This window comes from Heterodontus francisci, chromosome 5 (genome assembly GCF_036365525.1).
Source record: "Heterodontus francisci isolate sHetFra1 chromosome 5, sHetFra1.hap1, whole genome shotgun sequence".
NCBI lineage: Eukaryota > Metazoa > Chordata > Chondrichthyes > Heterodontiformes > Heterodontidae > Heterodontus > Heterodontus francisci.
The window spans coordinates 178372439-178389213 of record NC_090375.1 but is presented as its reverse complement, the minus strand read 5'-3'; the positions used below and the strand labels follow the sequence as shown (position 1 = coordinate 178389213).

General features: G+C 46.6%; 1 protein-coding gene across 17 annotated transcripts in view; it reads right to left on the bottom strand.

Annotated features, from left to right (window-relative positions):
* Positions 1-4215: 4215 nt before the first annotated feature.
* The window catches only part of LOC137370159 (CYFIP-related Rac1 interactor B), a 235911-nt gene continuing 223351 nt past the window's right edge, over positions 4216-16775 (bottom strand). For all 17 annotated transcript variants that reach the window (XM_068032426.1, XM_068032411.1, XM_068032415.1 and 14 more), the window contains one exon: positions 4216-4966. In XM_068032426.1, the coding sequence (XP_067888527.1) occupies positions 4903-4966 (64 nt within the window). In that variant the 3' untranslated portion in view covers positions 4216-4902. The remainder of the gene's footprint in view (positions 4967-16775) is intronic.

The window sequence follows — 16775 nt, the reverse complement described above, 5'->3', positions numbered from 1 at the left end:
GTCAAGAACCAGAGGACATCATTTTAAGGTGAATGGCAAAAGAATCAAAGGTGACCTAAGGAAAAACTTCTTTATGCAGTGAGTGGTTAGGATCTGAAATGCACTGCCTGAGTGTGTGGTGGAGGCAGATTCAATCATTGCTCTTAAAAGGGAATTGGATAAGCACCAAAAGAGAAAAAGTTTGCAGGTCTGTGGGGTAAAGGGCAGGGCACTGGAGCTAGTTGGGCTGAATTTTCAGCCCGAGGCGGGTGTACCAGCTGGTGTGCCGGTCTGCCGGCATGTTGCCGCCTCTGGCCTATTTTCAGGGAGGCAGCTTCTGGTGGGGGGGCGGGGGGGTTGTTGGTGACAGCTACCTGCTCACCAGTGGCATGTAGCCAATTAAAGTGCCAATTGGGAGCACTCTTCACATAACTTCAGGATTTTCCACACAGTGGACAAGCTCCCCACGTGGCTGGAGCCTTTACACCTGTAGATGGAATGGTGGCAGCCTCCCAGCAGCAGGCTGGTGGTGGGACCAGAGGGGACGGTAGTGGCCAGAGGTGCATCCTGCAAAGCAGCATACCACAGAATCACTGGGCTGAAGCTATAGCTGCGGCCACAGGCCAACCTGCGAAGCAGTTTCCCCTCAGCAACGATGGTTTGGCAGCTGTGGACACAGTATATTTTGTACAGTTTACAAGTCTTCAGAGGCTGCCTCTCCTGGTGGGGCCACCCAGATCCTCAGGCGCTCCCAATGGCTCTACCAGCTGTGGAGGCAGCCCACCATACTTAATTGGATGGGGTTCCTAGAGGCCCCGCAACAGCCACTTCTAGATTCCCAACCAGAATTCAGCCCAGCATCTGGATCAGCTTCCTGGAACTAAAATTAAGGCCATGGAGTTGCTCATGCAGAGAGATGGCATGGATGCAACATGCCAAATTGCCTCCTTCTGTGCTGCAGCCATTCTATAATTCTTGTATTGCCAAGCTTTTGGAGGCAGAAAAAGGACTGCCGAGGGAGGGTGTTTGCTTTTCCTCTTCAGTCGTCTATTCACACCCACTATATTATCTATTGAATGGTGTTTCCAGGTGTTGGGAAAGAACTTTTTGCGGGTTTGACTTCCAACAGGAGGCATAGTCAGAATTGTGATACCTGCTGCAAACTTACCTGCCAACAACGCAAGAACGGCCCTCGCATCAGGTTGCTGTTGCTGCAGAAAAAGCTTTGCAGCTAGTAAGAGCAGTATGCCAGATTCTGAGGAGATATTTGCATAAGCAGCTGAGCTACCCATTTAAAAAAAAATAGATCTGTGCACCATGCAGATCAAAACACTGACCCCAATATTATTCCCTTCGCTACCCAAACTACTATAGAAACCTTTCCTTGATGCTGATCCTTTCTTATTCTGCACCAACAGACAAAATTGAAGTTAAGCACGCTCAAATTTATTTCACTAAAAATGATTAGTGGATGTGCGGTTAAATATTCTCCTGCCATTTCCCCTTGGTGCATGTCTTTTAGAACCTAATCTAATGCTCCAATCTAATTCCTAAGTCATCGCCAGACCCTGCTGAGTGCTTCGGACAGTCTCAAATGACTCCATAAATTATTAGTACTTCATGTAGCAACTTTTGTTTAAAAGTAGGCAGAAATACAAGAATGAAAAACTGTGGCTCAGAATTTGCGGTAGAAACAGCAAGGCTATCAGCTCCGTATTATTGCTGTGTAAACTGACTGCAATTTCTGGCGCCCACGCACACACCGTTAAAGACAGAAATCTAGAAGTTGCTATCAGTAATACTCTGCTCGTCCACCAGGTGCGCTGTTGCAGTAATTGCAAATGGAATCATTTAGAAATTATTGGTTTGCCATGAACTTCAACTATTTACACACCATTCCCACTGTGAAGAGCAATAATAAAGTTAAGCCTTGTTCACTCAGGTGTAACTGAGTTTTTAAACAGTGCACTAAACAATGCTTACTCCTAAATAACCTCTCTGAACCTGAAAATCTAATTTTACAAGTGCAGTGTCTCATTTCTACAAGCAATAGGTTAAAAGGGCTGTGATTCTACACTTTATCACCATTGACTTAGGGGTGATTTAATTGAAACTTATTAGATGATAAAGGGAATACATTGTGTTTCTGTAGACAGATTGTTTCAACTAATTAGGTTAGGGAGGACCCCACCCCCACCCCAGGGGTTGCAATCTCAAGTTGTTAATTAAAATGTTAGGAGGCGGTTCATTTCCCAAAAAACAATGGACCTGTAGAACAGGTTGCTTGCTGGCTCCTGCAGTGAATGCTGATTTGCTCGATTACTTCAAACGAGATTGGAACCTGTTTCTGGCTGAGATAGAGATCATCTTATAAAAGGTAGGTACTATATACCATTAACCAGGGCCAGAGTGGTCTGCTGAGTTAGTTTTGATTGCCTAAATGGGTCAAAGAAATTTTTCAGATTCCTGTACCCTATTGATCTGGATTTTTTATCTGATTTTTCATCTCTCCCAGGAGATTACATGGTTTTCAGGAATGGGGTGAAGAATGTATGTATTGTAGACAGAAAATTTACAGCATAGAAGGCTGCCATTCAGTCCATCATATATGTGCTGGCTGAAAAAGAGATATGCAGCCTAATCCCAGTTTCCAGCTCTTGATCAGTGACCCTGTAGGTTACGGCTCTTAAAAGTACATATCCAAAGATGTTTAAATGCACTAAAGGTTTGTGCCAGAGTTCCAGACTCCCACCACCCCTGGCTGAAAAAAAATTCTCAACTCCCCTCTAATCCTTCTCCCAATTACTTTAAATCTATACCCCTTAGTTATTGACCTCTCTGCTAAGGGAAATTGCTCCTTCCTATCCACTGAATCTAGGCCCCTCATAATTTTATGCACTTTAATTAAGCCTCCCCACAGTCTCCTCTGTTCCAACGAGAACAATCCCAACCTATCCAATCTTTCCTCATGGCTAAAATTCTACATTCCTGACATCCTCATAAATCTCCTCTATCCTCTCTAGTGCGATCGCATTCTTCCTAGTAGAAGGTATTGGTGCATCGCCTTATTTTAGCTATTCAGGTCTAAATGCCTTTAGCAAATTAGCTGCCAAACTGAAATGGCATATTGTGCCATCAACTTCTGTTGACTGCTCTCCTTTGGCGGATGTGGTTCTTCAGAATGCTAAACAGGGCAATGTCCTTTTCTCCATTTCATGCACCTGCTGTCCACTGCAACATTAGAAAAAACTAGCGGATCTGCTTTGCTAGCACTGCACTCAGTCTTCATACTGCAAATGAGCCACAAAGCTTTGCCCCTTAAATTTGATTGTTCCTTTATATATCTGCATCAGCCCTTGAACTCAGTACTGCAGCACCGAATAACCTTCGTCTAAATAAGCAAGCTTCCTGTGAGTAACAAATGATGCACCAGGAGCAGTTAACACTACATTCACTTCTGGATTAAGTAGCTATGAAATTGAGGATTGTAAGGGTAATGGCAAATCTACACGCTCCCATTCTCTACCTCAAAGTTGGTAGTGCTTGCTGAATTGATTAAACTATTGGCTCAAAGAAATTTCATAGATCTTTTAACAAGTTACCAATTAATCCGCATGCTTGGCATCTCCCACAGTAGGCTGAATGAGTAGAGTCCTTAACGCAAATTCAATATGGATCATGAGAGGAATGGACTTAATAAACGTCCCTTGTTCATTACTTTTTGTCTTCAGGTTCCTTACCAAAGAATCACCAATTGAGAGCCACAAATCAACTTGTACAATGATAGTATATTCCATAGTTATCGCCTAAATCAGCTTTGCTGGAATTTCATATAAGGTCGCTGTGACAATAAGCAGTGAACTATGATGTCTGCTGTATTGTCAGGTTGCTTGCAGTAGACTGCAGTCAAGTAACCAAATTTCCATAATCCTACTGTTGAGTAGATTTCTAAATATTTTGCAATACATTTTTACTTGGATCAGGTTCTAAGTGAGCAGAGTGCCAAACATTTGTCGACAGATTTTAAATCTATTCTTTTATGGAGAAAATAGCTTAAATGAATATACTTTTATTTTTGTTGATTAGCATAACATTTGTGAAGGATAATGTGATGGATATGGTAGATAGTCAGATATAGAGCTGATTTAGAATTCAAAAGGGTAAGTTTGTAATCATTTAGTGAATAAAATGCAAGGTGGTCAGAAAAAAATATAAATATTCCAAATCTCAGTCAGGTTTTAGAAAAACAAAAGCTCATTTTATTTGATCCAACAGCTGTCCATTTTACTTGTACATGCATACGCATCTGTTACGCACACATCACTGTTTAATGTTAGTTTAATGAATGTTAAACTTACATACACTCGTACAAAATGAATCAATGCAAACTAAAGTATTAACAAAACAGACTTGTACTATAATTTGTAGTCTGTTGTGCTAGGTACCTTTTTGTACAATAAAACATTTATAGTTAATTTAACATCTGTTCATTTTTTTAATGGCTGCACATGATGAAGCTGCGATAGAAAATGACTTTTTTGAAGATTTACACAGCATGAAAAGACTTGGTCATGCAGAAGCGGTATTAAATATTAATCAATAGAAACAGAAGAGATTTTCTTTGTCTTTTAGGCCAAGTTACTGAATTTCCTTACACATACAAAGCCACCCAACTTGTGAATAGTAGCTGCCAATGTGCTCCATGACCATCCATTCATTCAAATGTGTAACAAAGTAAACACTTTTTGCACTGTTTATGCCTTTTAGAGTTTGGCACAGAAAATAAGTTTAGCTATTTTTAAAGAGCAGGAACACATATTAAAAAAGAAAAAAGCAGTTGCATTCTTTAAACATTAAAAACATATCTGTGCATCCCAATCATTGCAGAATACTGTTCTCTGTAGCCAGCCCTGTTGCTATTCTTTACTGCAACATTGTCTTAACTTGCTTGGAGGTAGTCTCATCATTCAAATGTTTGGTGGTGTACCTGAAAAGCAGAATGCTACATCTCTTAAACAATGCTCCAGATTAAATGAATTAATCGCTGACCAAGGATGCAATATTTTGTATGGAGGTATTATACAACCATACACGGGCAAAATAAACATGGTGTAATAAGATTCTGTCCTTTCCACTTCATAAAACAATGCCTGAACGGGCTGGGACTCATCTCTAGAGAAGAGAGCTGATCGTTAAAATTATGAACACGTTTGATAGGATAGACATAGAGATAATGTTTCCACTTGTGGAGGAGTCCAAAACTTGGTATCATAAATATAAGATAGTCACTAATAAATCCAAAAAAGAATGAGAAACTTCTTTACCCAGAAACTAGTTAGAATGTGGAACTTGCTACCACAAAGCATAGTTGAGGCAAATTGCATTACTGGGAAGCTAGTTAAATACGTGAGAAAAAAGAATAGGAGATGCAGATAGAGTTGGTGAAATAAGATCAGAGGATTGAAGCATAAACACCAGTGCAGACCAATTGGACAAAGGTTCTGTGCTGTAAATTCTTATGCATTCACACTATCAAATTGCTTCTCAAGGACCAGCACATAAAAGATACCAGGCTTGATCAAAAGAGTTGTCATCACGTATCTCCTTAAAACAATCCTTCCCTTGACCTTGGAGGTTGCAAACTGCCATTCCATCTCCAACCTCCCTTTACTCTCAAAAGTCCTACCAAATCTGTGCCCATCTCCCAATATTTAAATCTCTCCAATCATGAGTCCCCTCCTGCCTCTTTGATCGTGGACATTATCGACCACACTATCCAACTCAAACTTATCCTTCACTGTTCAAGTCACTTGGATTGCCCTTGCTTGGTTCTACTCTTGCCTATCCAATTGTAGCTACAGCATTTCCAGCAATGACATTTCTTCCCTCCCATGCACCATTACCTCGAGAGGCTGGAATTTTGTGTCGGGCCGGAGGCCCCGTCTACTGGCCGAAAAAGTTGATATCGAGCCTGCCTCCGCCAAGCTTGGAAGCCACACCATAATTTTACATGGCCCAGGCCCTTAATTGGCCTCAGGTGGGACTTCCGCCCCTGAGGCAGGGCGTCCTGCCTACAAGAGCTGCCGGCCAATCAGCGGGCCGACAGCTCTGCAGTCCGGCAGTGCCACCGGGAGTGGTGGCCAAAGCTGGGACTGCACCCAGCCAGGACCGGCAACATAGACGAGGCCCCGGAATACAGGTAAGTGTGTGGGGCCTCACTTGGGACAATCGTCTGGGCCCGCCAAGGCGGGAGGAGGGTGGGGGTTGCTCCAGTGGGGACAGCTTGTGCCATGGGGGGGGGGGGCGGGAATGGCGGGGGGGACCCTCTGTCAGGCGCAGGATGCCCGATCAGGAGAAACCCCCACAGCCCGCAAGGAGGCCGTCAGGTTTTACTAGGTGGCCTTCACAGCCAGTGGCAGGAGGAGGCCCTTAGGCGGCAATTAATTGGCCACTTAAGGGTTTAATTGGTTTGGGGTGGGCAGGCAGTTTGTCACTTCCCCCACTGATCGTAAAATTGCAGCGGGGCAAAGAAGGCAACGGAACAGCACCCACTGCCTCCCACTCAATTTTACACCCACCTCTAGCCCACTCCTGCAGGTGGCGTAAAGTCCATCCAGTGTCTCCCAAGGATCTATCCTTGGCCCCAATGCAGATGACATCCAACTCTACCAGTCCAGCACCTTTCTTAATACTTCTACTGCCTCTGTGCTGCTAGATGCTTAGCAGATATCCACTCAGATGACCCGCAATTTTCTCAGGTTAAACACTGGCAAGACCAAAGCTGTCATCTTTGGATCCTACTACAAACTGCACATACTTGCCATCGATTCCATCTCACTCCCTGGCAACCGTTTCAGGCTAAACCAGACTGTTCTCATCCTACCCTACAAGTTGAGCTTCTAACACTGTATTCACCTTCGTACTTCCTCCTCCATAACATCACCTGACTCCACCCCTACCTCAGCCAAACAGCTGCTGAAACCCTCATCCATGCCTTTGTCACTGCCAGACTCTGTTTCAATGTTCTCCAGGCTGGCCTTCCATCCTCCCACTGTTTCTAAGTATCAGCTCATTCAAAGCTCTGCTGCCCATATCCTATCCTACTCCAAATCCTATTCACCCATCAACTTAATTCATGCTGACTTACATTAGCTTCTGGTCCCTCAATGTCTCCAATTTAATATCCTTAACTTCATGCTTAAATCCCTTCATGGCTTTACTCCTCTGCAACCTCTTCTAGCCCTATAATTCTCCATGTAAACTCTGTGTTCCCGACTTTGGCCTCATGAATCTGTCCCCCCCCCCCCCACCTCCCTAACATCTTTGGGTATTTGTCTCTTCAGCCATATATTTGGATACCCAGCTCTGGAATTCCTTCCCTAAATACTTGTGCCTCGCCACCTCCCTCTTCTTCTCCTTCTTAATACCCACTTGACCAAGTTTTGAGACACTCTTCTTTGGCAGCCATTTTTGTCTGCTTACACCTCCAGGAAGCACTTTGGAACGGTTTCTCTATGTTAAAGGTGTTATGTAAATGCAAGTTCTTATTCATTAGCCAACATGTTTTTGGCTTTAATTAGAGACAGTTCATTCTTATTATAATGACATGCAAGTACATCCTGTAATAGATGATGCTTTTCTCTAAAGCAATATAAATTAAATGAAAACAGATTTTATTGCGCCCAACTCTCTATTGCAGATGACGGGTAAACTTGCAATCAACAACAACTTGCCTTTAATGTGGTAAAGCATTGCAAGGCACTTCACAGGAGTTTAATCAGACAAAAACAGTCGAAGGAGGAGACATTGTGACTGGTGACCAAAATCTTGGTCGAAGAGGTATGTCTTAAAGAGCATCTTAAAAGGACGAAAGAGCTACAGAGGTTTAGGGAAAGCTCAGTATCTAGTCAACTGGAGACACGGCTGCCAATGGTGGGGCAAAGAAAGTCATGAGATGCACGAGGCCAGAATTGGAGGAACACAAGAGTTCTTGGAAGGTTATTGGGCTGCAGGAGGTTACGGAGATCTGAAGAGCAAGGCCATGATAGGATCTGAACACAGGGATGAGACTTTGAAATTCAAGGCATTGGTGGATCGGAAGCCAAAGTAGGTCAGTGAGATGGGAGAATGGGACTTGGTACGAGTTGATATACAGGCAGAATAATGGTTGAGCTCAAGTTTATTGAGAATGGAAGATAGGAGGCTGGTCTGTAGAGCACTGGGATTGTCAAGTCCGAAGCTAACAAAGGCATCAGTGAGGGTTTCAGCAGCAGATGAGCTGAAACAGGGCAGAGATGGGCGATGATATGGAAGTGGAAGTAGGTGGTCTTGGTAATGGAGAGGATAAAAGGTTAGAAGCTCATTTTGGGTGTCAATTAGAATGCCAAGGTTGCGAAGTCTGTTACAGCCTAAGACAATGGCCAAGGAGTGGGATGGAATCAGTCATTGGAAAACTGAGTTAGGCTGAGCCATCCAATACTGAATGTTGCATAGGCAACGGAGGGATTAAGAGAGGCAGTGAGGTATGGCCGGGTGTCATCAGTGTATACATGGAACCAAACATTGTGTGCAAAAGTAGTTTTGAATGCATAATACAAAGACAGCTTGTATTTATACAGCACCTTTAATGTAGTAAAATGTCCCAAGGCACCACACAGGAGTGTTATCAAACAAATAAAACACCGGGCCACATGCGATATTAAGGCAGATGACCAGAAGTTTGGTCAAAGAGACAGGTTTTAAAGAATGTCTCAAAGGAAGAGAGAGAGATAGAGAAGCAGGGAGGTTTAAGGAGGGAATTCCACAGCTTAGGGCCTTGGCAGCTGAAGGTTTGGCAGCCAATGGTGGACTGATTAAAACTGGGGTTGCTCAAGAGGTCAGAAATGCAAGAGTGCAGATATCTGAGGTTTGTGGGGCAAGAGGAGGTTAGAGATAGGGAAGGGTGAGGCCATGGAAGGAACTGAAAATAAGGATGAGAAGTTTAAAATTGAGGCACTGTTTAAACCAGGAGACGACGTAGGTCAGCGAGCGCACGGGTGATGGGTGAATGGAATTTGGTTTATGGAGTGTAGAACACAGGAGGCTGCCAGGGTTGCATTGGAATAGTCAAGTCCAGAGGCAACAAAATCATGAATGAAGGTTTCAGCGGCAGGATCTGCAGTAGGGCCACGTTAGGCAATGTTATGGGGGGAGATGGAAACAGGCAGTCGTAGCAATGGCACAGATACGTGGTCAAAAGCTCCTCTCAGGGTCAAATATGATTTTACTTTTAGGCTACAGTCCCGACATCAGGGACCGGAAGCAGGTGCTGACTCCATCGGACCAATGAGCAGCTGGCCGAATGCGATTAAGCAGCAGCTGGCCAATTAAGAGTTGGGAGGCATGGGACCTGTCCAGTGAGAGGACGGAGGCAGCAGTGGAGAGGGTGAAGGTGGCGTCAGGTGACGCCGCAGCAGCTCAAGATGCCATATTTAAAGTGCTGATAGCCCTGCACCCAGTACTGCCTGCAGTACAGGAGCCCCTGCCTGACTGCTGCCTGCAGTTCCAGAGCCCCTGCCTGACTGCTGCCTGCAGTTCCAGAGCCCCTGCCTGACTGCTGCCTGCAGTTCCAGAGCCCCTGCCTGACTGCTGCCTGCAGTTCCAGTCCCCCTGCCTGACTGCTGCCTGCAGTTCCAGAGCCCCTGCCTGACTGCTGCCTGCAGTTCCAGAGCCCCTGCCTGACTCATGCCTGGTGTTCTGGATCCCATGCATTCAGAACTGTCAATGATCTGATCGGAAGCCTGCAGGCAGTATGCCAGAAGGAAGACACCGGGTGGCCCCATGGTTCAGCGATGACTCCCTCCAGACTCTCCTCCAGGCTGCAAGGGAAAGGCAGGAGATCCTCTTTGCTAGGATTGGGAGAGGGAGACCAGCCTGCCTGACCGACCAAGCAAGCCGGACAGAGATAATGAAGTAGATCAGCAGATGTGGGATCGCCCTCAGGACCTGGATCCAATGCCGGAAAATGGTCAATGACCTGTTCTGGTCTACCAAGGTGAGTGTTACATGCACTTCCAACTTTTTGGGCCTCGCTTGTGTCAGAGCGAGATGCTGTTTTGGTGGAGAGGGAGTGACAATCCAACTGTGGACAATGGGGTTAGGGAGTTGGAAATGTCACCTGAGGTATGACTGCATCTCAGGTGAGAGGTGCCCGTCTGTCAATGCATTCCCCTGCATAGTTCCTGGACAGTGGCCACATGCAGGAGGCAGTCGTGTGTCCCCATCATATGCTGCTGAATTACTACCAGTATAGATGCTGTGCCTGACCTGCTGGTGGAATGACACTGCATCGTTTGCACTTGCAGGAGAAGACAGCACACAACAGAAAGGAGTGAAGTGAGCAGAGACTGGTGGTGGTGTGCATTATCTCCACATACTGAGCTTAATGGAAGAGGAGGTGATGGAACTGGCAGGGCAGCAAGGCAGCCACTCCATAGTGGATGGCGAGACAGGGACGCCTGCCCAAGAAAATGAGTGCAGATGTCCTGGGGCAGAAGGGTGCATGTGGCACAAACAAGGCATGGTGCTGATGTGCTCACCACCAGTAGGTGTGGTTGGAATTTCACGGTAGGAAATCCATAACCCTTCAATCTATCAGTTCGCTCATGCAGGCCAAGCCCATAAGCAGCAAGAAAGAGCTCGAGAGACTGTGGGACACCTGGCTGCTTCTGAGGAGGAGGAGGAAGCCTCAGAGGGTGCACTGTCACATCATTCCCCTGTACCCTCCACCAGCACAAATACTCTTACAATGGTGGGTATCCAGTCACAGTTAGATTTGGGCACACAATCTGGTCAGCACATCACAGACAGCTGAGGTCACTGGCAATTGGAGGACTGTAGGAGGCCAGGCCCATGCTGAGCCCCAGGCTGATGACATGCCTCTGGATTCGTCAGCAACGTGGGAGATGCTGCAGCTGCAGCGAGCGGTGGGGCGACATCTGGCTGAGATGCCAGAGGCTATGCATGCCCAGGCACGGACAATGGATGAGTCCATCCAAGCCTTAAGTGCTGCCATGTCTCTGATTGGTGCGTGTGTGGCTTCCTCCATCAAGAGATTAGGAACCCTCTTAGAAGGCCTGCTCCAACAGACCACACAGTGGCTGCCGGTGATGTGTGCAAACCTGCATAACCTCGCCTTGTCTCAGAGCTCAATGTAGCAGTGGCAAGGTGAGAGGGGGCCAAAGCGCTTGGACTTTCCACCAGCTCCTCGTCCCTCTCAGGTCAGCAGAGAGCTGCAAGTGTGCCTAGCAAGGGAGGAGGAGCGACTGCCTCCCACGTCTGGGGACTCCTCTGGTGGCCTGTGCCACCATCTTCCCCAATGACAGAGGAAGGTCCACCACCTGTGCAGGAGCCCCTCTGTATGCTCGGGCCCTCCAGGCCTCAGGCAGCCAGAGGACATCTGCCAAGCTCATCCCAAGCCACAGAATAGCAAGGTCAGCAGCCTGCCTCCATCTCAGCTGACAGCACAGGGGGAGGATCACATAGGAGCACTCGGAAAAGAATTACTAAGAGCACCTAGACGCACTTAGGGCTTCATGGGAGAAGGTACATTCCAGAAGACAAGGATTGCGTTTGGTGTCACGTGGAATAAAAATATGCATTGTTCTCAATATGTCTCCCTCCTATCGTTGATGTCCATGGCAACTACACGTAGACTCTGCCTTTCAAGGAGTTGGAAGCGAGTGCTCCATGCTTCGGCCCTGCCACAGTGCAATGTAAACCTAGGCTCTGCAGTGCAGAAAGGAGGAGGTTACAACAGGGCTGCTTAAATGAACGCTTTATTGATACGGTTCCAGAAAGTAGTAAGGGTCATAGGAAACGTCAATGTATAAGGGCAACTCGAGCCTCCCTTGCGCATATCTCATGGTGCCTTTCCTGCTGTCTCTGGGATCTTAAGTGGACAAAGTATCCCCCCTCTGCAGCACCAAGTTGTGCAGTGCACAGCAGATCACCACAATACAAGACCCCCTCACTGAGGCATAATGAAGGGCTCTGCCAGATCGCCAGGCAACGGAATCTCATCTTAAGCAGACCAATGGCTGCTCGATGGTTGCTTGGGTTGATCCAGTGGCAAGTGTTATACTTTTCCTGTGCATTCTTGCGTGGGTTCCCAACGGACGTCAGTAGCCACATCCTCAGTGGGTAGCCCTCGTCTCCAAGCATCCAAACCTCAAGGCATGCAGGGGATTGGAAGGTTCTGGCATTTGGGACTGATGAAGTATGAAGGTGTTGTGGCTGCTTCCCGGGAACCTTGCAATAACTTACAGGATCCTTCTGCAGTAGTCACAGACCAGTTGTACATTGAGCGAGAGGAAGCCCTTCCTGTTGAAGGCCACTGGCTGATCTATGGGAGCCTTGATGGTCACATGTGTGCAGTCGATAACACCCTGCACCTGGCAGAATCCAGCAATTGGCAGGCTGTGACTAGTGGAGTACTAGTGCTTGGGCCGCAGCTATTCACAACCTGTATCAATGATTTGGATGTGGGGACCAAATGTAATATTTCCAAGTTTGCCGATGACACAAAACTAGGTGGAAATGTGAGTTGTGAGGAGGATGTAAAGAGGCTTCAAGGGGATTTAGACAGGCTAAGTGAGTGGGCAAGAACATGGAAGATAGAATACAATGTGGAAAAATGTGAAGTTATCCACTTTGGCAGGAAAAACAGAAGAACAAAGAACAGTACAGCACAGGAACAGGCCATTCGGTCCTCCAAGCCTGCGCCGATCTTGATGCTTGCCTAAACTAAAACCTTCTGCACTTACGGGGACCGTATCCCTCTATTCCCATCCTATTCATGTATTTGTCAAGATGCCTCTTAAACAATGCTATCGTACCTGCTTCCACCACCTCCCCCGGCAGCAAGTTCCAGGCACTCACCACCCTCTGTGTAAAGAACTTGCCTCGCATCCCCTCTAAACCTTGCCCCTCTCACCTTAAACCTATGTCCCCTAGTAACTGACTCTTCCACCCTGTGAAAAAGCTTCTGACTATCCACTTTGTCCATGCCGCTCATAACTTTGTAAACCTCTATCATGTCACCCCTCCACCTCCGTCATTCCAGTGAAAACAATCTGAGTTTTTCCAACCTCTCCTCATAGCTAATGCCCTCCAGACCAGGCAACATCCTGGTAAACCTTTTCTGTACCCTCGCCAAAGCCTCCATGTCCTTCTGATAGTGTGGCGACCAGAATTGCACACAATATTCTAAGTGTGGCCTAACTAAAGTTCTGTACAGCTGCAGCATGGCTTGCCAATTTTTATATTCTATGCCCCGACCGATGAAGGCAAGCATGCCGTATGCCTTCTTGACTACCTTATCCACCTGCGTTGCCACTTTCAGTGACCTGTGGACCTGTACGCCCAGATCTCTCTGCCTGTCAATACTCCTAAGGGTTCTGCCATTTACTGTATACTTCCCACCTGTATTAGACCTTCCAAAATGCATTACCTCACATTTGTCCGGATTAAACTCCATCTGCCATTTCTCCGCCCAAGTCTCCAACCAATCTATATCCTGCTGTATCCTCTGACAATCCTCATCACTATCCGCAACTCCACCAACCTTTGTGTCGTCCAGCTACATTTTCCTCCAAATCATTTATATATACTACAAACAGCAAAGGTCCCAGCACTGATCCCTGCGGAACACCACTAGTCACATCTATCCATTCAGGAAAGCACCCTTCCACTACTACCCTCTGTCTTCTATGACCGAGCTAGTTCTGTATCCATCTTGCCAGCTCACCTCTGATCCCGTGTGACTTCACCTTTTGTACTAGTCTGCCATGAGGGACCTTGACAAAGGCTTTACTGAAGTCCATATAGATAACATCCACTGCCCTTCCTTCATCAATCATCTTCATCACTTCCTCAAAAAACTCAATCAAATTAGTGAGACACGACCTCCCCTTCACAAAACCATGCTGCCTCTTGCTAATAAGTTTGTTTGTTTCCAAATGGGAATAAATCCTGTCCCGAAGAATCCTCTCTAATAATTTCCCTACCACTGATGTCAGGCTCACCAGCCTATAATTTCCTGGATTATCCTTGCTACCGTTCTTAAACAAAGGAACAACATTGGCTATTCTCCAGTCTTCTGGGACCTCACCTGTAGCCAATGAGGATGCAAAGATTTCTGTCAAGGCCCCAGCAATTTCTTCCCTTGCCTCCCTCAGTATTCTGGGGTAGATCCCATCAGGCCCTGGGGACTTATCTACCTTAAAGCCTTGAAAGACACACAACACCTCCTACTTTTTGATAATGAGATAACAGACTATCTACACTCCCTTCCCTAGGCTCATCATCCACCGTCCTTCTCTTTGGTGAATACTGATGCAAAGTACTCATTTAGTACCTCGCCCATTTCCTCTGGCTCCACACATAGATTCCCTTCTCTGTCCTTGAGTGGGCCAACCCTTTCCCTGGTTACCCCGGAAATCCAGACTATTTCTTAAATGGTGAGAGCTAAGAAGTGTTGATGTCAAAAGGGACCTGGGTGACCTTTTTCATGAGTCACTAAAAGCTAACATGCAGGTGCAGCAAGCAATTGGGAAGGTAAATGGTATGTTGGCATTCATCGCAGGGGGTTTTGAGTACAGGAATAAAGATGTCTTGCTGCAATTGTATAGAGCCTTGGTGAGACCACACCTGGAGTATTGTGTCCAGTTTGGTCTCCTTACTTAAGGAAGGATACACTTGCCATAGAGAGAGTGCAACGAAGGTTTACCAGACTAATTCCTGGGATGGTGGGATTGCACTATGAGGAGAGACTGAAGAGGCTGGGCCTGTATTCTCTAGAGTTTCAAAGAATGAGAGATAATCTCATTGAAACAAATAAAATTATTACAGGACTCGACAGGGTAGATGCAGGAAGGATGTTTCCCCTGGCTGGGGTGGGGGGTTCTACAACCAGGGGAAACAGTCTCAGAATAAGGGGTAGGCCATTTAGGACTGAGATGAGGAGGAATTTCTTCACTCAGAAGGAGATGAATCTTTGGAATTCTCTACCCCAGAGGACAATGGAGGCTCAGTTATTCAAGACAGAGATCGATAAATTTCTAGATATTAAAGGCATCAAAGGATATGGGGATAGTGCAGGAGAATGGCATTGAGGTAGATGATCAGCCATGATCTAGCTGAATGGTGGAACAGGCTCGACGAGCTGAATGGCCTACTCCTGCTCCTATTTCCTATGTATGGCCCAGAACCCTATTGCCCTTTCAGCTTGACTATTTGGATCAGTGTGGAAGCGCACATAGCCACTGCCCTCCTGAACAGGGCAGTGGTGACCCCCACTTGATGCACCAATGTGCTGCAGACAGCGAGATTCCATACATTTCGCCAGTTGATCCCTGGAATGATCCAATGGTGTAGAAGTTCAGTGCAATGGTGATCTTCAGCGACACAGGTATAGGGTGTTCACCAAGTCCCAGGGGCTTCAGCTCATCTTGCATCATGACGCACAGGTCAGTGACAGCCTCCTTGGAGAGGCGGAGTCTTCGGAGACACTGCCGCTCTGACATCTGCAGGTAGTTGAGCCTCGGTTGGTAGACCTTCCCTGAAGGGTAAGTTATTCTGCGTGCTGGAGGTTATTGGTGTGCCCCTCTGCATCCTTCTCCAGCCTCCTGTGGGCTTCCAAGTTGCAGGCATACCCTTGCCTGAACCTCTCTCACTCTATGCTGCTCCTCCCAATGGGCCCGAAGCCAGAGTGCATTAGGCCCATGACAGGTTGGCTCTCCCTGAGTGCAAGGCTCTCAGAAACCTGCACCGCACCCCCCCCCCCACCCCTTCCCCTTGCTTGTCACATCTGCTGAGGTGGCACTGACCCGATGGCACCCCCGCAGTATTGCCTCCAGTCCTGACAGCGATTCTCAACGCTCTCCCTCTTCCATCCTTGCTGCCAAGGGACGCTGCTTCCAATGACTTCCCAGTGAAGTCAACACTGAGCTCCTGCCTCCTTGTCACCTCCTTTAGTGGGGAAAATTCTGGAGTCCATTATCAAAGATTTTATAGCAGAGCACTTAGAGAACAGTGGTAGAATCGGGCAGAGTCAGCATGGATTTACAAAAGAGAAATCATGCTTGACAAATCTACTAGAATTCTTTGAGGATGTAACTAGTAGAGTTGATGAGGGGCAGCCAGTGGATGTGGTTTATTTGGACTTTCAGAAGGCTTTCGACAAAGTCCCACCTAAGAGATTAGCGTGTAAAATTAAAGCGCATGGGATTGGGGGTAGTGTATTGCGATGGATAGAAAATTGGTTGGCAGACAGGAAACAAAGAGTAGGGATAAATGGGTCTTTTTCCAAATGGAAGGCAGTGACTAGTGGGGTACTGCAGGGATCGGTGCTAGGACCCCAGCTATTCACGATATATATTAATGATTTAGATGAGGAAACTAAATGTAATATCTCCAAATTTGCAGATGACACAAAACTGGGTGGGAGGGTGAGTTGTGAGGCGAATGTAGAGAGGCTTCAGAGTGATTTGGACAAGTTGAGTGAGTGGGCTAATGTATGGCAGATGCAGTATAATGTGGATAAATGTGAGGTTATCCACTTTGGTAGCAAAAACAGGAAGGCAGATTATCTGAACGGCTATAAACTGAGAGAGGGGAATATGCAGCGAGACCTGGGTGTTCTCGTACACCAGTCGCTGAAGGTAAGCATGCAGCTCCAACAGGTGGTATAAAAGGCAAATGGTATGTTGGCCTTCATAGTGACAGGATTCGAGTACAGGAGCAGGGATGTCTTGCTG